We start from the raw sequence: 25,511 nt of genomic DNA, 5'->3' as shown, positions 1-25,511 counted from the left end.
GTGGGACAGATCGCTAATACGCTAAGGAAGTGACTTCTAAAGTAGAAAGAGCACAGAACAGTGACTCGGGTTTCAGTGGTAGGGTTGTAGCACAGGTATAAGGGCTTTAATTTTTTTTTCACACTGGGAAAACGGTTGTAGGAATCTTTTCTCTTCTTGGGCAATGACGGTTCGATATGCGGTGGTGGTGTACGTGGTGACAGCCGGGCTACACGGGGAAAACTTGGGAGCTGACGAGCAAGAGGTGGTTCTATTCTCTTGGTTAGTGGTGGACCTAGTTAACACCAAGGTAAGCTAAAAACAGGACAGCTGCTTTTCCAACGACGCGCTGTTCGGCTGGTGCGCCGTCACTTTTACCAAACACTAAATTTTTAAACGTGTAGGATACATTCGTGTAATCTAAACAGTACCAACCTGACGTTCATCGCGATTCTGTAACTTAGTTTGCATTGTAACTGCTCGACTAGTTAACTAGTATGAGAAAATATTTAAAGCTGTATTTCAAGTTTTATCACAAAGTTTCTTGTTTTCCGTATTTTGGAACATCATACAGCGGCTTTCTCTCTTTGAAATTGTTACTTACATTCTTATCTAAAGGCGGAAAGAATGCTATACATGGAAAACTTTCACCTTCGAAATAAACTGATATATTTATCTTTTTAAAAGAGTTAAAAAAGTTAATGCTCACAGTACTTTCCTTTTCTAGATAAAAAATACCGTACTCGTTAAGTTCTATGGATGAATATAATCTATATTTGCATCGTGAAACTGTTAAAAAAAAACTTTTGTTAATTGGGTGCCACGTCCATCATCAGCTGTTAGGCTTAGCCGATCTCCGCTCAAAACAGGTGGCTAGATTTTCGTGAACCAATCACTGCGCGAGTAGAGTTTGCCACGAACGACGCAACAGGTTTGAGGTGCGGCAGCGATACGAAACAACAATATGTATTATCAGTTGAAGATTCCTGTACTCCATTAAACAAATATTACTATCAAAAATCGCAAGTGTCAATATAAACTGTTTTTTTTTGTGCAGACAATTTCAAAATCATTAAACGTGACCGGTTCGAACACGAGACTTTTGCTGTTACCCAAACACCAGTTTTTGTTTAGTTTCACAACCTATTTTAATTTCTCGGACTATGTATGTTAAATGAAACTTGAAGCAGTTGCTAGATCACGCTTGTATGGTTTTGGCTAACTTTTTGTTTTAGTATCATTGACAAGTTTGTAACGCCGTATGTTTAATATATGAATGAACATATTAAAGCTCGAAAATGTTGATTATTTAGAAGGAAGTGAAATGTTTTATTCAACTTTTTTAGTTACGAACATTACACTTTAATTGGTAAACTTCTGTTGCAAAGCAAAGTTAACCACACTTTATTAACGTCAGGTTTCCGATAAATAGCACGTTCTAATGGTAGCCTCAATGACATGCGATTAACAGGAAATTTATTTGAAATAAAACTGTTTTTTTTCCCCAAACAGTTTTAAATGTATATAAAATAATTAATTTTGATAAACAAGAAATAGAGAAACATATAAACAGATAAACATTGGTAACACCAATGATTAAAGAGAAACATATTTATATTATTTGTTTTATTTTCCTATTATGATAAGTTTCTTGCCATTAACTGCTCTACTGGTGTCCTTTTAGTCTTGGGGCGTTATAATGTGACGCTTAAATCCATTGTTCATGGTAAAAGAGTAGCCCAAGAGTTGGCGGTGATGACTAGCTGCATTCCCGCTAGTCTTACACTGCTAAATTAGGGACGACTAGCTCAGACAGCCCACGTGTAGCTTATCAAAATGTAAAATAAACAAACAGTACTCTTGTATATACTAAATACGTTACTACACGTTATAAAATAGAATAACACTGTAGTAATCTGGTATTTATTACTTCGATAGTGGTGGCAACTGTTTTATCTTATTTTATTTGTGGACACAGATTTTGTGACAAGCTTTATTCAAAATACATTTCTCGCCCTAACTGCATTTCTTCAACATCTATCACTTGATTGAGAAGGTTCTATTCCTTATATTCCCTAATGTCTTTGTGTTTTTATTTCAAGTTAAAAATGATCATTTACTGAAAAGTTATTTTACACTTTCCATTGTATGTGACTTGAAGAACTTGTTGTGCCTTCGTTCTTGGAGGCTGATCTGTCCTGCTGCTCTGACTGTTTCTTTACTTTTCATATGACTTCCTACTTTAAACATCTTTACTTAAAATTCTTATTTTTTCCATAATATTTGACATTTCTTCCTTCTCGTTCTTTCTCTCTCTCTGTTTCTCTTTTTATCCGTATATCCTAAAGTACTTTCATTGTTAACTTCACGTTGTGTTTTCTTATGTTCCTCCATATCTCGAAGCATGTTATTCAACTGACACTTATTTTGATTCATTTGCCTCCGTTTTCTTTTACTATGTTAAGCATGTTTTTTATGCCTTCTTTCTGTCAAAAAATGCTTGTTCAGACCTTAAAATTATATAAAAGTAATCGTAGTGACAAGATTTAGAAACTAAGATAAACACCTGCGATAAACTGGTCATTTAGATCCTCACATACTTCAAAAGAGGTCAATTTCTTGTATCTTTATGTATATGTCAGGTCATCCATTAAGTAATGCCCGATTTTAGATTCAGAAAAAGAGAAAATATTTCGTACACTTTTAATGTCATTTAATCAATAATGTATGTTACATTATTATTAATTACTTCCTGTCAATCATTCACAAGCTTCTGAATGTCACTTCTATAAAATTCTTGGGGTTTGGAGGAAAAGAATGTAGAGAGGGTAGTTTTGACATCTTCATGTATTCCAAGTTCTTTTCCATCAAGATAGTTCTGCAAACTTCAGAACAGATGATAATCAGATGGAGCAATGTCTGGAGAATAAGGATGATGTGGAAGTTATTTTCCAGTCTAGCTCTTCAATCTTTACAGATGTTATCCTTGATGTATGGGGCCGTGCATTATCCTGGTGTAACACAACACCTTTACGTTTGATCAAAGTAGGCCTCTTTTCTTTCAGCGCTCTAACTATTCAGAAGAGAAATCTCATGTAATCGTTACATTGAGTGGCAACAACTCAAAGTGGATCACACCAACAATATCCCACCAAACGCTTAACAAGACTTTCCTAGGGTGTGGGTCTATTTTGGGCTGAGCTTTAGCCAGTTTACCTTCACTAAGCCATTATCTACGGCGCTTAACATATTTTTCATCTCCAGTCACTAACCTGTCCAAAACTCGCGAGTTACGTTCATGATAGTGCAGAGAAGTGCAAATGTCAACACTTGCGCTAACGTTGGCTTCTGTCAAATCATGAGATATACATTTTCCAAATTTTGACACCTTTCCAAGCTGTTGTAAATGACGGTGAACTGTTGAATGGGTTGAATTAAGCTTCAGTGTTAGTTCTTCAACTGTTACAGCACAATCTTCATCAAGTGCAGCCAGCAACAAGTCATCATCAAACTCAACAGAACGACCTAAACGTGGCGCATCACTTGAGCTGTAGTCACGTGATCTGAACTTCTGAAACTATCTTCGACATTTTTTTCATTAAGAGACTCCGCACCATAAACACCTTGAATGTTTCGTGTAGTTTCTGCTACATTATTGCCTTTTTTAAACTCATAAAGCATTATATGCCTAATGTGCTTCTCAGACACATCCATCTTCATAAGGGTTTATTTGATTAATGATCTGAAATAGTGGAGTTGGGTTAGTTTCTTTTATTTGTCTTAACATTTCTATACACGTTCTACTACACATTTTAGTCATTAAAGTCTTCTACAAAGACAGAAATGATGATGCACTTTCTGTATTCAATTTTTGGACTTTACTTATAGGATGACCTTATACATATATATTTTGTGACGGACCTAAAGACCTTGTTTGTTTGAGCTATAACTTATTATTAGCAAAATAAAATAGGAAAAAAGTGATATTGTTTTGTTGTTAAATCGAAATAAAAACTGCATTTTGGAACTAAATGTTTTATAGTGAGCTGGTAAAATAACCTATATACCAAGTAGTTGAGAGAAATATACTGTTTACTAGTATGTTGTTGTAGTTGGTTATAATGGTGTATTAAACAGTTTACTATCTTGTTGTTACAGTATATTGTTGTAGTTGGTTATAATGGTGTATTAAACAGTTCACTATCTTGTTGTTACAGTATGTTGTTATAGTTGGTTATAATGGTGTATTAAACAGTTCACTATCTTGTTGTTACAGTATATTGTTGTAGTTGGTTATAATGGTGTATTAAACAGTTCACTATCTTGTTGTTACAGTATGTTGTTGTAGTTGGTTATAATGGTGTATTAAACAGTTCACTATCTTGTTGTTACAGTATGTTGTTGTAGTTGGTTATAATGGTGTATTAAACAGTTTACTATCTTGTTGTTACAGTATATTGTTGTAGTTGGTTATAATGGTGTATTAAACAGTTTACTATCTTGTTGTTACAGTATATTGTTGTAGTTGGTTATAATGGTGTATTAAACAGTTTACTATCTTGTTGTTACAGTATGTTGTTGTAGTTGGTTATAATGGTGTATTAAACAGTTTACTATCCTTGTTGTTACAGCATATTGTTGTAGTTGGTTATAATGGTGTATTAAACAGTTTACTATCCTTGTTGTTACAGCATATTGTTGTAGTTGGTTATAATGGTGTATTAAACAGTTTACTATCTTGTTGTTACAGTATGTTGTTGTAGTTTTGTAGTTGGTTATAATGGTGTATTAAACAGTTTACTATCTTGTTGTTACAGTATATTGTTGTAGTTGGTTATAATGGTGTATTAAACAGTTTACTATCTTGTTGTTACAGTATATTGTTGTAGTTGGTTATAATGGTGTATTAAACAGTTTACTATCTTGTAGTTACAGTATGTTGTTGTAGTTGGTTATAATGGTGTATTAAACAGTTTACTATCTTGTTGTTACAGTATATTGTTGTAGTTGGTTATAATGGTGTATTAAACAGTTTACTATCCTTGTTGTTACAGTATGTTGTTGTAGTTGGTTATAATGGTGTATTAAACAGTTCACTATCCTTGTTGTTACAGTATATTGTTGTAGTTGGTTATAATGGTGTATTAAACAGTTTACTATCCTTGTTGTTACAGCATATTGTTGTAGTTGGTTATAATGGTGTATTAAACAGTTCACTATCCTTGTAGTTACAGTATGTTGTTGTAGTTGGTTATAATGGTGTATTAAACAGTTCACCATCCTTGTTGTTACAGTATGTTGTTGTAGTTTTGTAGTTGGTTATAATGGTGTATTAAACAGTTTACCATCCTTGTTGTTACAGCATATTGTTGTAGTTGGTTATAATGGTGTATTAAACAGTTTACTATCCTTGTTGTTACAGTTACAGTAGCTGGTTATAATGGTGTATTAAACAGTTTACCATCCTTGTAGTTACAGTATGTTGTTGTAGTTGGTTATAATGGTGTATTAAACAGTTTACCATCCTTGTTGTTACAGTATATTGTTGTAGTTGGTTATAATGGTGTATTAAACAGTTTACCATCCTTGTTGTTACAGCATATTTGTTGTAGTTGGTTATAATGGTGTATTAAACAGTTCACCATCCTTGTTGTTACAGTATGTTGTTGTAGTTGGTTATAATGGTGTATTAAACAGTTCACCATCCTTGTTGTTACAGCATATTGTTGTAGTTGGTTATAATGGTGTATTAAACAGTTTACTATCCTTGTAGTTACAGTATGTTGTTGTAGTTGGTTATAATGGTGTATTAAACAGTTTACTATCCTTGTTATTACAGTATGTTGTTGTAGTTGGTTATAATGGTGTATTAAACAGTTTACTATCCTTGTTGTTACAGTATATTGTTGTAGTTGGTTATAATGGTGTATTAAACAGTTTACTATCCTTGTTACAGTATATTGTTGTAGTTGGTTATAATGGTGTATTAAACAGTTTACTATCTTGTAGTTACAGTATGTTGTTGTAGTTGGTTATAATGGTGTATTAAACAGTTTACTATCTTGTTGTTACAGTATATTGTTGTAGTTGGTTATAATGGTGTATTAAACAGTTCACCATCCTTGTTGTTACAGTATGTTTGTTGTAGTTGGTTATAATGGTGTATTAAACAGTTTACTATCCTTGTTGTTACAGTATATTGTTGTAGTTGGTTATAATGGTGTATTAAACAGTTTACCATCCTTGTTGTTACAGTATATTGTTGTAGTTGGTTATAATGGTGTATTAAACAGTTTACTATCCTTGTAGTTACAGTATGTTGTTGTAGTTGGTTATAATGGTGTATTAAACAGTTTACTATCCTTGTTGTTACAGTATATTGTTGTAGTTGGTTATAATGGTGTATTAAACAGTTTACTATCCTTGTTGTTACAGTATATTGTTGTAGTTGGTTATAATGGTGTATTAAACAGTTTACTATCTTGTTGTTACAGTATGTTGTTGTAGTTGGTTATAATGGTGTATTAAACAGTTTACTATCTTGTTGTTACAGTATATTGTTGTAGTTGGTTATAATGGTGTATTAAACAGTTTACTATCTTGTTGTTACAGTATATTGTTGTAGTTGGTTATAATGGTGTATTAAACAGTTTACTATCCTTGTAGTTACAGTATGTTGTTGTAGTTGGTTATAATGGTGTATTAAACAGTTTACTATCCTTGTTGTTACAGTATATTGTTGTAGTTGGTTATAATGGTGTATTAAACAGTTTACTATCCTTGTTGTTACAGTATATTGTTGTAGTTGGTTATAATGGTGTATTAAACAGTTCACTATCTTGTAGTTACAGTATGTTGTTGTAGTTGGTTATAATGGTGTATTAAACAGTTTACTATCTTGTTGTTACAGTATGTTGTTGTAGTTGGTTATAATGGTGTATTAAACAGTTCACTATCTTGTTGTTACAGTATGTTGTTGTAGTTGGTTATAATGGTGTATTAAACAGTTTACTATCTTGTAGTTACAGTTAATTATAATGTTTACTTGTATGTTGTTGTAGTTGGTTATAATGGTGTATTAAACAGTTTACCATCCTTGTTGTTACAGTTAATTATAATGTTTACTTGTATGTTGTTGTAGTTGGTTATAATGGTGTATTAAACAGTTTACTATCTTGTAGTTACAGTTAATTATAATGTTTACTTGTATGTTGTTGTAGTTGGTTATAATGGTGTATTAAACAGTTTACCATCCTTGTTGTTAATAATTATAATGTTTACTTGTATGTTGTTGTAGTTGGTTATAATGGTGTATTAAACAGTTTACTATCTTGTTGTTACAGTATGTTGTTGTAGTCGGTTATAATGGTGTATTAAACAGTTTACTATCTTGTTGTTACAGTATGTTGTAGTTGGTTATAATGGTGTATTAAACAGTTCACTATCTTGTTGTTACAGTATGTTGTTGTAGTTGGTTATAATGGTGTATTAAACAGTTTACTATCTTGTAGTTACAGTTAATTATAATGTTTACTTGTATGTTGTTGTAGTTGGTTATAATGGTGTATTAAACAGTTTACTATCTTGTTGTTACAGTTAATTATAATGTTTACTTGTATGTTGTTGTAGTTGGTTATAATGGTGTATTAAACAGTTTACTATGTTGTAGTTACAGTTAATTATAATGTTTACTTGTATGTTGTTGTAGTTGGTTATAATGGTGTATTAAACAGTTTACTATCTTGTTGTTACAGTTAATTATAATGTTTACTTGTATGTTGTTGTAGTTGGTTATAATGGTGTATTAAACAGTTTACTATCTTGTTGTTACAGTATGTTGTTGTAGTTAACGATAATGGTGTATTAAACAGTTATTACAGTATCTTGTTGTTACAGTATGTTGTTGTAGTTGGTTATAATGGTCTAAGCTCTGAAGAAGTCGTAACGATTTATTTAAAGTAAATCGTTGAATTGTTCTCATTAGTTTATTCCTCTGTTAACATTGTGTAAACCCAGAATAAAATGTTTGTCTAGATATATTTCAGACTAGATAAAGGACAATTTTGAAATCTTGGACGATTTAGTACGCACGCGCAGATTTTGTTAGTTGGAGTAAGGATTTGGTGTCTCGCTGAGGTCGGATAGCGAAGTTATGTTGATTCCGTTGTCGTGTCAGTTCAGGGTCTTTCTGTTCTAGTTTTGATGAACGTAGAACTATGGTTGGTAATTTAGAGAAATATTTTAATTACTATTTACGTTTGTTTGTTTTGAATTTCGCACAAAGCTACACGAGGGCTATCTGCGCTAGCCGTCCCTAATTTAGCAATGTAAGACTAGAGGGAAGACAGCTAGTCATCACCACCCACCACCAACTCTTGGGCTACTCTTTTACCAACGAATAGTGGGATTGAATGTCACATTATAACGCCCCCGCGGCTGAAAGGACGAGCATGTTTGGTGTGACGGGTATTCGAACCCGCACCCTCAGATTACGAATCGAACGCCTTAATCCACCTGGCCATGCCTGGCCATGTTTGGTTATTTATATCTAAGAGTGGCCTAGTGGTTAGCGCTAACAGACTGAATGTGATAGTTCTTTATCCCAGAATGCATTTTGGGCCGTGGATGTGCCACGAGATTGACAATCAAATTGCACTATTTGGTAGTTATAGGTGCCATTAACTAACTACTGTTCCTCTTGTCTATCAGCTGAAAACTAAGGACAGCTATGGGCACATAGGCTTTGTGTAACTTTGACGAAAATTCTGAAAGAAACACACACAAGAAAAATTATATTCAAACATTTTGAAATCTTCGTGAATGTTTGAAGTCAAAGACGTATTTAGCTTTCGAAAGATATTTGTTACGAAACAAAACCGCTGCGAGTTATGGTTAATTACGACTTACGCAAGCAAAATGTGGTCTATACTTTGGTGTTTTGTGTGGCATTACATCAAATAGAACTGCTTATAATGTTTAACAAATTGTCCTTTACTGACCCTGTGCAGTACGAACATAACAGGTATGCTACTATGATATTACTGGAAACTCGTATGAACCAGCGAAGAAAGATTTGTTAAAAATATTGTAATACGATGTTATACAAACTACCGATATAAAGAGCCGGATGATTCTATATCTCAGTTCTAAAAACATTTGATATTTATTCTTATAACGATGTCTTTATTCCAAATGGCACAATCATATGCTTGAGGCTTATATTGTCAAAATTCAAGGGTCTATTTTTGACAGTTCAGCTTTGTGCTTGCTTGAACAAAAGTTGTCTTTATAAAAATTAGAAGGTAAACTTTTAGAGGTCGTTCACAGTGTCACAGATCTCCGCTTGCACAACGCTGAAATTCGGGTTTTGATATCTGCAGTCGACAGAATGCAGATAGTCTAGTAATAAACAAATAAAAAATAAAAATTTAGAGAGACACCTATCGGGATATTCATTAAAAGAAAGATATTTAGAGTCTCTTTTAGTGGCTTAGTGGTATCTCTATCCACTTACAATGGAAAAATTCGTATCTCGATACCCGCGATAATCTGAGTACAAATAGCTCATTGTGTAGTTTTGTACTTAATAACAAATAGAGTGATATCTCTCAGGCTAAACAATAAACAAAAGTTTATAGAACAACCTTGTCACAGTTTTTTATAATATGGAACGGAAGAAATATTTTGAGAGAAACGTGTTAGATGTGTTGGATTAAATCCAAAAGTTCGAATGGAGCCCTCATTGGCTTCTTAAGCAGTCTTCTAGGAACTAATCATGCATACACTGCCTATAGGTCTATAATTTTGTTGTTTACGAGGTCACTGATAATGTATGGCCACCATCAAACAAAAATACCCTTAAAATTGAAATTGAATACCTGTGTCAAGTTTATGTTTGGTCATTTCGTTGCATCGAGTTTCGTAAGGGGAGAAAAATTAAACTTAGTGAACACAAACAGGTTGCATCGACTCAGGTTTGTACTTTTCTTGAGAGACTCGTGTTTGTTGGTGAGCGGTATGAAACTGGTCGATAATTTGAAGGCTGGTGAAAAAAAACTGTTGCACTTTTTGCATGCCCTGTTGCCCTTTAAATGCTTAACAACGTTTTCTACGTGAAGCCCAGTGGGCATTTGGGAGAAACCATATATAGGATTTTAAATTAACCTTTGCCCCCGCCCCCCAGTGACTCAGCGGTATGTCTGTGGACGTACAACGCTAAAAACCGGGTTTTGATACCCGTGGTGGGCAGAGCACAGATAGCCCATTGAGTAGCTTTGTGCTTAATTCAAAAAACAACAACAACCTTTGCCCCTAGTGGCAGAGCGATATGCATGCCTACATAATCACATCTCTAGAAATTGAGTTTCGATTCCCGTGGCGGGTAAAGCACAGATTGCTAAGCTTTGTGCTTAATTCAAAACGAACAACATATTAACCTTTTTTTTTTTTATATATACCAGATCTCAACAAACTGTATTTTCAATTTATTTTTATTCACCCAATTGAAGCTTGGTAATTTTTCATTCGAGAATTATCATTGTTAGTCCTTTGTTTTCTTCTGTTTTACCGTGGGGTCTCGAATCTCAGATCTTAACTTTGTTAATCTCTGCACTTTTTCGCTGATCCATTAACTAAGGGAGCATTGGGTGTTTGATTATAGCAGTCGTCTGTACGGAAAGACCAACCGCCATTATTGGTCAGATGATCGTGTCTGATGCTTGTTTCATAGTTCTATAAACACACATCTTCGAAAGTATAACAGATCGTAAACAATAACAAAACTTAAGTAAAAGACGTAAGGTTACTTCTTATTTCTGTTAAAATCTGAATGAATCTGTGAAAGTGAAGTTTCTCTTGAATCATTTTGTAAACGTAGTCGAACGTTATGCTCGTGACTTGCAGATTACATCGGCTAAAAATCTCAGCTGTTACATAACTCGGGGAAGAAAACCGTAAACCGCTATAAAGTATGGAAAGTCCCTAATGACTAGAGCTAGATTTGCAAAAACTGGGCTCAACGTCCTGGGCTAGCTAATTACGCTGTTGTTCCTACGGCAACTTCTACCTGGCCGTACGATTATATCGCAAGCTTGGCTGGGCAAGGACATCGCCTCGAGGTACGGGGATGTGCATGGTCCCACCAGTGCCAGTCCAAGTGATTCTGCAGTAGAAGAGAAAAGACCTTCAAGGGCTTTACACTGTGCAAACTTTTGCAGCAATTTTTGTCGTATTTAACTATTCTAAATTAAGTTTTCGAGGGACGAACCAGATGATTTTTCACTAAAAACTATAGAAACTACCACAATCATATACTGTTTCATTGAAAAACCGGTTTTTACTGGACATTTCATGCGATACCAGGTTTATACCAGGTTTTTAAGCGTTTTATTTTGTAAGAAAGTACGTTTTTCTTTATTCACGCCTATAACTCATCAAAATGTATTTGTGGTATTGGGTTGGAAATATTTTGAGTGGTAGTATTTGTATTTATAATAGTTGACAAATGCCTACGGCCTAAATATAAACACATAAGTCACAAAACCGGATAACCCGAATGCTTCTGGAATATTCCGACTTTATTCGGACTGTCAGGTTATTATTAATATATTTTTTTCTATCTCTTCTCACGTTCTACCTACATTTGAAGAACAAATGAAGATAAAACAGAGTTGCTGTCTTTTAGAAATAGACTATTCGCCCGGGATATTTTTAATATTATGATGTTTTTAAAGCCACATAATATTAATATCATCAATTAGTCCGTGTGTGTAAGCTGTTTTCTAGACGTTTTTAAAAATAATCTTTTAAACGTATTATTAGAGTAATTTTGATTTTTCGTTTTAGAACAGTCCGTAAACCTTTGACAATTCCTATAGGTGGTAGGGATAAAAAATCTATAGCTTTCTGTAAATGGTGGTGTCAAGAACATTATGCTCACTGTAAGTGGTGGTGGTGCTATAGTTTGGTTTCTGTAAGCGGTGGTGGTGAGTCAGTTAGTTCTTTGTAGGTGGTGGTGGTGAAACCTGTAAGTTCTGTGTGTTTCTATAGGTGGTGGTGGTACAACAACACTTGGTAAAACCCAGGAGTTTCGATGTGAATGAAAATTTCCTCTCCGACACTTGTAGATCTATCTTCCAACTGACCGAAGAAGCCGTGAAGAATGGACAGGCTCTTGAAAATGTCATAGAAGAGGTTAGTTCTCCAAAAAACTACGCATTCAAAGTTCAGTAAATGTTAAAAAGCTCGTTTACTATATCAGTTTCTTAAGCCTAAACAAGTTAGATTGTTCATGGTGTCGATGAATCTACTTGAAGTATATATATATATTTAATAGTAACAGTTGATATGGGTATTAAAAAATTGTATTTAAAACACAATACATGTGATAACATTTCGACCTTCTTAGGTCACTACCAGGTTAATAAAGGGTTTGGAAATATTCTTTGTATGAAAATATACTATCGATAAATTCAAATGAACATTTCTGTTATAACGTCGACCGCTTACACTGCACGAGGTAATGGTTATATACCCTAATAGGTAACGAATAATATTTAATTAAAAGTAGGTGTAAGGAACATCTATGATAATAACATTCATAACAGAAAGTGGCATCATAGATGTTTAATAAAAGTTTTTAAAGTGAAGTTATGTACTACAGGAACGAAACATTTTTGTTGTAGGGTGGTTCTGAAATCTATTAATATGGAAATAGTGCAGGAAAATAATTGATAGTGATAAGGAGTGAAGTGTTTGTGGGCCTACCCTGTGACAATGTCTTTGGAACCATTCAAGGTCAACCTCAGGGTTATTTCAGTTGGAAATGATATTCATATTTGCCATAGACCCAAAATTTCCACGATGTTTTAAACTACAAATTACAACGCTTTGTTTGTAATTAAGGTCAAAGCTACACAACAGGTTATCTGTACTGTGTCCATCACGGGAATCGAAACACAATTTATAGCGTTATAGTTCTGCAGACTTGCCGCTGTGCCACTGGGGCGCTCATCATGGCACATGGAGTAATTTTGCAGAAGATCTAAATTCAACTACAGCAGAGATCGAGGTTCAAGAACAGAATATTGCGTAAACAGGGAACTACACCATTGATTGACCCCACGCCCCCGAAAAAAGTAAATAAAAATAAAATAAAAGCAAATAAAAATAAAATAAAAGTAAATAAAAATAAAATAAAAGTTTAAAAATAAAATAAAAGTTAAAAAATAAAATAAAAGCAAAAAAATAAAATAAAAGCAAATACAAATAAAATAAAAGCAAATAAAAATAAAATAAAAGATAAAAAATAAAATAAAAGTTAGAAAAATAAAATAAAAGTTAGAAAAATAAAATAAAAGTTAAAAAATAAAATTAAAATAAAATAAAATAAAATTAAAATAAAAGGCTCCTACATCTCTTGTGCTCCATTTATTTCCAGATCACTAATGCAGTGGTACAAAATTCAGTTGAAGTACAGCTGGACGTGGTTTTATTGTGAAGAGTATCACTGAAACGTCCATCAGAATGCCTGGATTTTCACTACATTCTATACGAAATGGTTCTCAGACGTGCACCATTGATCGCTTCAGATGACATGAAGGATAACTTACAGATTGTCCGTAGACCGAGAACATCAACTAATATTAACACTAAAGCCGTCATGTTGGCATTTGTCATTTTTTGGACAAGAAGTATAACATCGCTATTGATTGAATGCCACCATTTTGTAACAATGTTAGGGCACTTACCCCGTCTTTCTTTACACCTGTAGTTATTGTTGTTTTGAGGGGGATTTCGTTATTATTATTTAAAACGTTTAATTAGTTATTGTGTAAACCATTGCAAGTTGCATTTATGGTGTATGCTACACATTAGTAAAAGCTTTGAAGAGCATAGCATTGAAGCCGACCATAATGATATTGTCACAGGGTTTAGGGTAGACAAACACCTTATTCCACTAACAATTATTTTCCTATATCTCTCCGTTTCTGAATTAGTTTGTCTGTAATTGTGAATCGCTCGGTATAACAGTTTTGGACGAAACTCTACTTACAATATGTAATACTATCCTTGTATCGTTAGATCTTAATGTAAAACATTCTTTATTCTCAAAAAAATACTAATTAAGATTCTCTTAATCTTCACTTAAGCCTAACCAAAAGATTATTATTTGGTAACAAGTTTATACTGAAGCAAATTGAAAGAAGATAGAAGTAAAGTAATATATATAGCTTGTTCTTCAGTTATTGTTATATGATTTTAAACAGACGTAACATGGCCCGACATGTCCAGGTGGTGAAGGCACTCAACTCGTAATCCAAGGGTCGCGGGTTCGAATCCCCCTCACACCGAACATGCCCGCCCTTTCAGCCGTGGGGACGTTATAACGTGTCGGTCAATCCCGTTATTCGTTAGTTAAAGAGTGGCCCAAGAGTTGGCAGTGGGTGGTGATGTCTAGCTGTCTTCCCTCTAGTCTTACAGCGCTAAATTAGGGACGGCTAGCGCAGATAGTCTCCATGTAGCATTGCGCGAAAATTCAAAACAAACAAAGGTGAATCACACGTAGCATAACAAGAGTTTAGGTTTCAGATGTAACTAATATTTATTTCTAACATGTTTGATGTTTTAAAGAAGTACAGGCAATAACCTCACGTACATAGAGTGCAAACTTGATGAAAATAAAGGTACCTCTTGACGTCAAACTATCAAGAAATGCAAGAGGTAAAGGAGTTTCTATCAACAGAATTTCACATCCTGATTGAAACTTTGACAAAACCACAAAAAATGATTGGCCTTAACATGATTTCCGATTAGTTATAATAATTTTTATGATTTACGTCTCACACGTTTTGTAGACGATGTTAATTGTTTTTTTTTTGTCTGTAGTTGGACCAGTTTGTGAAAGCCAAATTAGATAGTGAGGGCAGTAGAAACTTTTGTTTAGTTACCGACAGTCAACTCCATCTCCGACAAGTTCTTCATCCCGAGGCTACTAAGAAGAATTTTTCTCTTCCAGACTATTTTTGCTCATTTTTTGATCTAAGGAAAGAATTCCGAATGTTTTACCATACGGACGAAATCCTCTCCATTCAAGACATGCTTAACTGTATCCTTTAAACTTAAGTTTAGGGTTAACATTTTTGGGATAAAAGCATCATAAAGTTATGGTAAGTTAAAGTTTCCAACATTCAAAGCAGTGACTGATTTGATACGATATGAACTATGGATCTGCATTGACATAAGTTCTCTTATTTATAATTTATATTTATAATTTAAAATAACATTTGTTTTGAGAAATGTTAAAATATAACTTTCGTGCGTTGTATCAATGTCTTATATTACTATAGAAATGCCATATATCTTTCGTCGCTGATTAAATTTTTACAATCACATTGGTTTGTGATGTGAATTTTTCACTTAAACCTAGCTAAACTACATAAGCTTAAAGAGGATTAATGTTGAAACTATGTTACTGTATCGGAGATTGTTGTCAGAATCGTAATCGAGGAGTTTTTGCTGAAACTATACAATCCCTTCGAGGATTGTCGTATAAAGTTTCAAAATGTTTGCTTTGAATTGTATATGAATTGTTTGGATTGCCACAAAATTCTTATTAGAATTATACTAGGCCATTTAGAGATTTCTTTCCCAGATTTATAAAGCTCGTAAACAAATGTAGTTGTTTACCACTAGGGGTTGTTGTTTTGAATTAAGCACAAAGCTACACAATGGGCTATCTGTGCTCTGCCCACCAGGTTTTTAGCGTTGTGAGTCCGCAGACATACCTCTGAGCCACTGGGGGGGGGCGTGTACCACTAGGATTAAAGCGATAAGCAGTAATCTTCCATAGACTTTTTTTTTTTTTTTGCACGAGACTATAAATTATATTATTTTATATATATTTTCAAAATTTTATTTCTTAATTTATAGATGAAGTTAAGAAGGTAGTTCTAAACATGACAAACCTTCTTCATTTTACCAAAAAATATGCATGGATAAATTTTAGGGTATCGTGAATGTTTCTGTGACAACACCATTTAATTGCAGTCCACAACAAGGTTCGTGCCAACTTCATGAAACACATTACCAAACGAAAGGGGTCCGGCATGGTCAGGTGATTAAGGCACTCAACTCGTGATCTGAGGGTCATGGGTTCGAATCCCCGTCACACCAAACATACTCGCCCTTTCAGCCGTGGGGGCGTTATAATGTGACGGTCAATCCCACTATTCGTTAGTAAGTGGTAAAAAGTGTAACCAAAGAGTTTGCGGTGGGAGGTGATGAATAGCTGCAATACTCGTGTAAGAATACGAGCAATATTGTTGGCAAATATAAATATGACAAGTACTGACATTTAATTAACTTCTAAACTCAAATTGGGCCCGGCGTGGCCTAGCGCGTAAGGCGTGCGACTCGTAATCTGAGGGTCGCGGGTTCGAGCCCGCGTTGCGCCAAACATGTTCGCCCTCCCAGCCGTGGGGGCTTGTGACGGTCAATCTCATTATTCTTTGGTAAAAGAGTAGCCCAAGAGTTGGCTGTGGGTGGTGATAACTAGCTGCCTTCCCTCTAGTCTTACACTGTTAAATTACGGAAGGCTAGCGCAGATAGACCTCGTGTAGCTTTGCGCGAAATTCAAAAAACAAACATACAAACCCTCTAGTTTTACACTGCAAAATTAGGGACGGCTAGCGCAGATAGCCCTCGTATAGCTTTGCGCGATATTCAAAACAAACTAACCAAACGAAAGTGGATATATTAAGAAATTATTACGCCACCTTGTGGGATTTTTACAGTCCTAGATTTTATTTTCCATGACGAGGAAATTCCAGTCTAAGCGTTTATGTGCCCGACTTCACAACTTTCCTCTAAAAAGAATGACGATAACATCATTTCTTTTTATTAAACAATCGTCACAGTCATCTCCTCACGTACCTTGCTCTAATAATTTTTAATTCTTAAAATTAAAAGTTAAACTTCCTGGTAAAGCTTACATGCCTGAACCATATTTGAACACATAATTTAGTTTTCCCGACTTTCTTAATAATTTCATACGATTAACATGCCTGCTATTTGTTGATGTTAAAGTCAGGAAAGCGTTAAGCACGTGTTTTTATGTTTAGTTCTTCTCTTTAATGGTCCTGGGTTAGAAACCTGTTGAATTTCTTTTAGTAAAAAACAGTTCCTGTAACTCTGCTGGTCTAGCTGTGGTAAACAATATGAATGACTTCCCAGAGGTGTGTGCACGTCAAAGTGGTACGTGACTCATATTTTGTGAAAGCAGTATTGTATCATAGCATGACGTAAACAGAACTGACTTGGGGCATTATTTAGCAACCTTCAAACAAGGTCTGTTCCCCAAAAGTAGGATAGTTATTGATTCACACTATGCGTATTTGGAATATAGAAGAACTGGAAAAACGGAGTAAGGGTACCTGTAAATGTTAAGTTAATAAAATGAACTGTAATTTGTACCAAGTATAATTGCTATGGCTTTTCGTTTCACGTGACCAATATAGCGCAAGGGCTTTCCGCGTACATAAAGTACTTTTTCTATGACGCAAAACAAAACGTGAAGAAAAAGAAAGAACAAAAAAGGAAAAAATTCAATCAAAACAGAATATTTTAGTTATTTATTGAAAGCGATATATGACACATATTTTGTAAAAGTAGGTAATTCTAACAGGTATTGTATCGTAGTGGACTTTAATGGATTGCCTTGCAATTTGGTTCATGAAGTAAAGGTTCATTAGAATACATTCACTGAATGTGATAGTTTGGAGAACCACTGTCCGAGCTACAGAAAGTGGACAATGCTAAACTATTACTTCTCTTAATAACATACAATGTGTCCTGCATGTTATTTTAGCCGCACTATACACTACTATAGATGTTTTAAAATAAAACAAAAGCTTGTGTTTTTTTTTTTAATGCCACACAAAGCTACTCGAGGGTTATCTGTGCTAGCCGTCCCTAATTTAGTAGTGTAAGACTAGAGGGAAGGCAGCTAGTCATCACCACCCACCGCCAACTCTTGGGCTACTACTGAGATTGACCGTCACATTATAACGCCCCACGGTTGAAAAGGGCGAGCATGTTTGGTGCGACGGGAATGCGAACCCGCGACCCTTAGATTACGAGTCGCACGCACGCCTTAACACGCTTGGCCATGCCGGGCCTAACAAAAAGCAAAATTAATATTATGCGTGTTCTCTTTTCAGCGATGTCCAAAATTATAGTTGTTTCGTTATCACAAAAACTACGTACTGGGGTGAAAAATGAGAGAAACGCCCCATTTTGATCCTATCGCGTGCAACAAACTTAGATTGGTTTAGGACGGGGGGGGGGGAATTACGTTTTGTCAAAATACTAGATTTTGGTGATAAAGAATACATTATAATATTTGAACACAGTATTTTTATTTATATGTTTAATGTACAAGTACTATTTACAAAGGTAAATATTAAAAGTTTATCCCTATCTGTTTTGGTACACCTGGTGTTATATAACATTATTAACTAGTTTATTCAACCTTTTTAGCCCGTCCGCTAGTAACAATTGGCATGCAGTTGGAATTCTACTTTCGTTTTCAACTTCGCCTACAAGCTATCCAAAAAATGGCTTGAAATAAGGGGTCGTTGTTCTGATTTTACCAATCAGGGTGTGGCACAAGCTTGATTATAGGCCAAAATGGTTGAGAAAGTCTGAAAGTTAAATATCAGAACAGCACATTGTATACGTAGCAGGTGCAATAATAATTGTTTGGGTTTAATACTAGCCACGTGTTATATATTGTTTTTCTTGGGGAAGTGGAAACATGACAAAGTTAGAGATTACTCTTTATATAAGCATGGTATACTGTGGTATTTAGAATAGTAACCTGAATTTTACCTTGTGAACGAATCCACATTGAAAATTAGAAGCAATATTGTACGAATTTTAACAGCTGCTTCACATTTTTATTCAAAATATAACTTGAGGGACCACTTAAAAATTGATTAAAAAATCTTTGGAATGACTGAGCCTCCTTGAAGTCGTGAGAAGAAAAGCACTCAGATAGTGGATAGCTTTTCTCTCGAAGGCTAAAAAGAGGTTCAATATGGGTGTTAATACCAGTTGTTCAATGTTCTCTGTTGGCTGACGATATTTGTGCACCATTATTATTATTAACATTTTATGTTTTTCACATGTTTGTAAACCTATTAATATTTGTTTGGTTCATTATAAATTTCTGACGTCATTGTAAACCTCCCGACGCTTGTTCAATATTATTGTAAACCTCTCGATGCTTATTCAATGTCATTGCAAACCTCTCGACGCTTGTTCAATGTCATTGCAAACCTCTCGATGTTTGTTCAATGTCATTGTAAACCTCTCGACGCTTGTTCAATGTCATTGCAAACCTCCCGACGCTTGTTCAATGTCATTGTAAATTTCTCGATGCTTGTTCAATGTCGATGCTTGTTCAATGTAAACCTCTCGATGTAAATTTCTCTTGTTCAATGTCATTGCAAACCTCTCGATGCTTGTTCAATGTCATTGCAAACCTCCCGACGCTTGTTCAATGTCATTGTAAACCTCTCGACGCTTGTTCAATGTCATTGCAAACCAACTGATATTTGTTTGATGATACTGTAAATATGATAATAAAATATTATTTGACATATCTATTAGTATTCAGACGCTGGTGATAATATAATTAACCTTTGGACACTAATGGTGACATACATGTTCACTTTTGACTGTGGTAATATCACTCCTAGTTTTATACATTGATTATATATATCGTTGGTGATTTGGCACTAATAGTACTATAATATAACAGTTAAACTTTCGATGTCCGTGGTAACTATCAGTATTTGAATACTGGCAGTAATATAACTGTTATCTTTTGAACACTTATGGTCACGTTACTGTTAATATTTTAACACCACGTGGTGATGTACAAACGTATTTTTTGACCGTAAATTAGTATTTTAACATCAGTGATAATGTAATGGTTATTATTACTTAATTAGTGCTAATGTTCTGTTAATTGTTTGACACTTGCTGCAATGTGACATTAATTGTAATGTAACTTTCAATCGTTTGACAGTAATGGTAATGTAACTTTCAATCTTATAACAGAAAGGGTAGTGTAATTGTTAATATTTTGAAACCAGTGATTTTTTGACACTAATTATTGTTAACTGTCAATCTTTTAAGATTAGTGATTGTTTTTAACTCTCAACCTTTTAAGATTAGTGATTGTTAACTGTCAATCTTTTGACACTAGTGATTGCTAACTGTCAATCCTTTAACGCTAGTAATTGTTAAATGCCAGTGTATTTTTGGCAGAAGTATGAAACAACTATCATACCTTTGTATTTCTGAATAAATTTTGTAGGAAAATAAGAGTGAACTCAACTTTTCTGATAGTTTTACTGTATCTCTTACCAACTAGGGTATCTATAAATAAACGAAAGAAATATTCAAAGTATTGGAGCCCCCTACTGAAAAACGATTTCATAACTGGCATATTCCCAGTTTACTACACGACAAACGTGCCATATATTCTAACAAGGTGAGTTACGGGTCTCTACTAGAAGTATTTATTAACTAACACAGGTATAAGATCCGTGACCATACATACACAGATTTTTTTCTGCAGAGTTACGTTGAATTTGTTAAACGACACCCGGAAAAAGGTGTAATAAAAATGTGGTACATTTTTATGGATACACGATGATTCTTTTTTTTTTTTTTTAAAGAACTATTGTATTTAAAGTACTTCTTATTTAGTGCGTATATTTTATGTCTTGTATACTTCAAAAAAGACAGTCTATCTAAACTTATCAATTTCTATTTGCTGATGGTAAATTATAATCATATCTACAATATTCTGTTTGCATTTGAAATATCTTTGTCCCACAGTACCTCGAAAGGGTTCTTATTTGTAATTACTTAAAAAATTGCTTTTATACTCAATCATTCTGATACAGCGGTAAGTCGAGAGATTTACAACGCTAAAATCAGAGGTTCGATTCCTTTCGGTGAACTCAGCAGATAGCCCGATGTGGCTTTGATATAAGAAAATACACACACACACACCCTCATAAAGACAGATCCTATAGAAACTGTAAAAACGTATAATTGAAGAAATTACAGAGGGTTGAGCACGTTTTTTAAGAATGATTTTAAATATGCAAATTAGCAATTTATGTGACAACTACAGCTGATATAAAGTCACGATAGAAAAGTACGCATCAGACTAGATTCTAACTAACATTGATTGATATTTTGTATGTAGTATAGTGTTACTGAAAGTTGATCGATATGAGGAAAGAATATGTAATAGCCCAATGCAATGCAAAATATTTACATACAAAGGTCATAATGATGTGCTCAGATCATTGATTCAGATATTCCAAGACGGGAATATTCTTTGTACTTAACAGTATTGAAAAATGAAGGAATGTGGATCAACTTGGGGGACAGGAACATCAAGAAATTGACCTCAAACAAGTCGTATTTCAGCTGTGGTAAGTAAAGCGTGGCGTTTTGTAACAGTTGAGAATTCACCGACACAGTGGTCAGTGGAAAGTCGTCCAAGTACCCATGGTAACAGCTTGCAAGATAATCAAGAAGAATCTCTATCGGAAGAATGATATGTATCACGTTACACTACTTGTTCCACAGTTGTATACCTCAAGCAAGAAGAATGATACGTATCACATTACACTACTTGTTCCACAGTTGTATACCTCAAGCACTTGTTAGCATGAAACAGATATTCATGCCAATCCATGCTGGTCTAATCGTCTATGGATTCTATGTTCGAGCTGGTAAAACGGGTGCTGAGAAATTCATTCTCGTCCACTAGATGACGTATGAGAAGCCTGCAAGGAAGGTTTTGTTTGCTTTAGACATGACAACCCTTCAATGCAGCTTTTGACTATATAAACTACGATACATGGGTACAGTTGTCAAATAACAAGACTGATGACATGAACTGTAACTACGCTGTCAAACATGTTAATATGACGTACTCAGCCTCGATATTATTACAACTTTTTTTTTAATCAAGCGTCCAAAGTCTTAAAGTTTGATTCAAGTAACAATTAAAATGAACTGTACATAGAGAAATAAAGGACACGAACAGAAAATTTTCAGCGGAAATTCAGACCGCAAAAATAACAGTATACGGGGCAAGATGTCTATTTTTAATAACATTATTTTGTAGAAAATCCTCCATATACCACCTGTACAATGATTGAGAATGTCGTAAAGTAGCAGTCATGTGAAGGTGTGACGTCAGATCGTTGTATTCAGAATTTGTGGTTGTACATTTTAATTAGTTTATTATAACGAGTTTTTGTCAGGAAGAACACATTATAGAAGATACAGAGGGCTTCCGTCTGTAATCAGTAGCAGCTGTTACGTTTTCCTGTTGTGTTTCATTTATTTTAATATCTGGAAATAACGTAGCTTCCCCCCCCCACCTTCTATCATTTTATTATGTTTACATAACAGACAATAAACTCCACAATATATTACTTACATTGTTCGTCAAAAGCCTCGTAGTACACTTACTAATTTTGTTTGGAGGATGTGGGCATAGTTAGTGGTGTACAGGCGTCAGGCACGTGGATCCATCATCCTCGAGGCACCTGAGCTACAAGTGCACGAGATACAGTGTACACGAGCGTATAATTAAGATATTTTTTTCTGGTTGTTATTACGTTGTTGTATTTTAACTTAAGGTTTTCAATACAGACTTTTCTGACTTTATTTAATAATAAAAGAGTTTTTTTTTGGTCTGCTGTCATATATAATGGTAAAATAGGGAGTATACATATATATATTTTCCATCCACAGCTGTTTAGTTTACTCTAATTGTTGAAGAGCTTTCAAATCTTAATGTGAAGAATATTATACAGAGTTGACCAATGTGTCGTTTCGATAGATGCAATAAAAAAGTACAAACTGAAACATTTTGAATTATCCTTCTTTTTAGGCACTTCGACCAATCCAGTCCTTCTTCTATCTCTGATGAAACATTACCATTGTGTCCACATTGTATTAAGTTTTTTTAAAACACGAAACTAACCAGTACAAAACAAGAATTTCCTCCAGTGACTTTATTTTAGCACATCCGGGTCTTTCTACGTTTAAATAACGAAAACAAATATACGGGCTTAACAACCAGAAATCCTAGGATGGGCTGAGTCGATCTGTTCGTCCTCTTAATTATTTACCTATCTTGTTCTTGATGACGAGAAACCCACTTGAAATAAAAGTGTATCTCAGAGCGGCTGGTATGGGTCTTAACACTTTTATTGATAAGCAGAGAACAACAAAAATCGAAAAGTCTGTCGCGAAAACCTTACGTTAAAACGCAACAACGAAATAATAACCGGAAAAGAAATGTTTTAATTATACGCTCGTGCACACTCTACCTCGTGCACTTGTAGCTCAGATGCCTCGAGGATCCACGTTATTCTCTCCTTATCAATAAAATTGTTAATACCCACACCAGCCGTTCTGAGGTACATTTTTACAAAGGTGATGTTTTTGCTAAAAAAAACAGTCTTATAACATTTTGTAGCCTTATCACTAAGTTTGGATGGTAATGAGATGTTAATTCAAGAAAGGGAAGTTTTAACGTGAATACTGTAAATTACCTTTGTTTGTCTTACCTGAAGAACTGTCTTATCTGTCCTATAGAGGGACAGTTATCAGTCCTTAATAGTTGTCCTCAGATCTCGCCATCGAAGCCAACGAGTCAGCCGAGGCTACCAATAGGCACGTTCAGGACATGGCCAAGGTTATTATCAGGATGGTCACTGACGGTAAGTGAAGACTATTTTTGTAACTGTGAGACAACTGTTTCTATGTGACCGATATCACCGTGTATAACTTCCAAAAGTATTGGTTTTTTCCTTAAATCAACACATCCATATTTAATAGAATATTATTTTATAACAACTTTGACTTGGTAATGGGAGAATATTCGATCCAAAAAAAAAAAAAACATTATTTTTTTTTTTTCTGGAAGGCGAAAGGATGTCGGTAACCAATCTCGAAGTGAAATACATGTTGTTTGGTTCAAGCAAAGTTAAGTGATTGTTGTTCCCGTACTGGTTTTTGCCTCTCAAATGTGGGCTACGCAGTAAAAAGAAGTCACATTATGACAGTGAAAACAAAACCACATTTTTGAAACTTTATTATTAAACTGTATCAAATCATTCTAATTAAATAAGTATAGAAAATATATTACATTCTTATTCACAGAAATAATAATAACTATTAACTTGGAAGAACTGCACCAGCTTAATGGACTCGCCGCTTATTTATTTATTTTTGTTTACAAAATGGATCAGTGTAACTAAATATGCTTAGTTTCGGAGATCACAAACAGAAATTTGATACAAGCAACATTTCACTGGCGTAACCAAGCAACGTTTCAAAACTGGTAATTGTTAAAAACAACCAATTAAATCTGAACCAGACTATTAAACAAATATATCTTTGATTTATATTTTTGAATAAAAAAAATGTTATGTGATACTATTTTCAAACTGAGAAATGCCTTATGTGAAACACGAGCTCAACTGCCAGAACAAAGACCCAAACTTTCAGACATAACTATCCACAATTTAGTTTCTTTGCTTTATTTAATTTCGTGCAAAGTTACAGAGGTCTATCTGCGCTAGCCTTCCCTAACTTAGCAGTGTAAGACTAGAAGGAAGGCAGCCAGTCATTACCACTCACCGCCAACTGTTGGGCTAGTCTTTTACTAATGAATAGTGGGATTGCCCGTGACATTATAACGCCACCACAGCTGAAACGGCGAGCATATTTAGTGTGAACCCGCGAACTTCAGATTACGAGTCGAGCATCCTAAACAGCTGGCCATGCCGAGCCTCCTCAAGGTACAACTGCTTACCAGAGGAAGGACATCAGTTAGTAATACCCGCCGCCTATTGCTATTATTAATCTACTAACAGGAATAATTGTCATGATAATAAATCCTCCGCAGCTGAAAGTGTAAAACGTGATCAGCGACTATTCTGTAATTTTTAATTTTTTGCTTTATCTTGTCCATAACCCAAACTCGGTCCTTATTAAGGCTGAACTTATGAAGACTTAACCTGCATGTTTAAAAAGTAGTGATAATGGAGCATGTTTCTATCTTTTATTTAGTTTTGTTTTATCGAATGCTCAATTCAGCTAAGTCTCTCCAGTTATCACAAAATTTAGTTCTCACAGTAGGGTTAGGGTTGCTATTTAATAACTTCTGTTGTTTATACAAGTTGGTTTACCTAACAACTTTTACTTTCAATTTTTGCATGCTAATATTTTTTTTCGAAATTGTTTGCAGCTGCATATACTTATATGTAATTGAATGAGTAACAATAATAGCACGAGCTGGACACAGCTACGGTGTCGTATTTTTCTAGCTGTCAAGCGTATCTTAATGTAACATCATCCACGAATACTTTTTACTAATTTTACTGGTTTATACTGTATATTTATATTACAAAAAAAAAAAA

At 34.4% G+C, this 25,511-nt stretch overlaps 1 protein-coding gene across 1 annotated transcript; it reads left to right on the top strand.

The window, feature by feature from the left end:
- Nucleotides 1-25,511, top strand: LOC143251016 (epithelial splicing regulatory protein 1-like). The gene is made up of 4 exons (XM_076502291.1): nucleotides 1-289; nucleotides 12,028-12,171; nucleotides 14,866-15,085; nucleotides 23,718-25,511. The coding sequence occupies exons 1-4, from the start codon at nucleotides 164-166 to the stop codon at nucleotides 23,813-23,815; spliced, it is 588 nt and encodes a 195-aa protein (XP_076358406.1). The 5' UTR covers nucleotides 1-163; the 3' UTR covers nucleotides 23,816-25,511.

Source organism: Tachypleus tridentatus, chromosome 5 (genome assembly GCF_004210375.1).
Source record: "Tachypleus tridentatus isolate NWPU-2018 chromosome 5, ASM421037v1, whole genome shotgun sequence".
NCBI classification, from domain to species: domain Eukaryota; kingdom Metazoa; phylum Arthropoda; class Merostomata; order Xiphosura; family Limulidae; genus Tachypleus; species Tachypleus tridentatus.
Note: the sequence above shows the minus strand (reverse complement) of the source record. Positions and strands in the feature narration are given on the sequence as shown.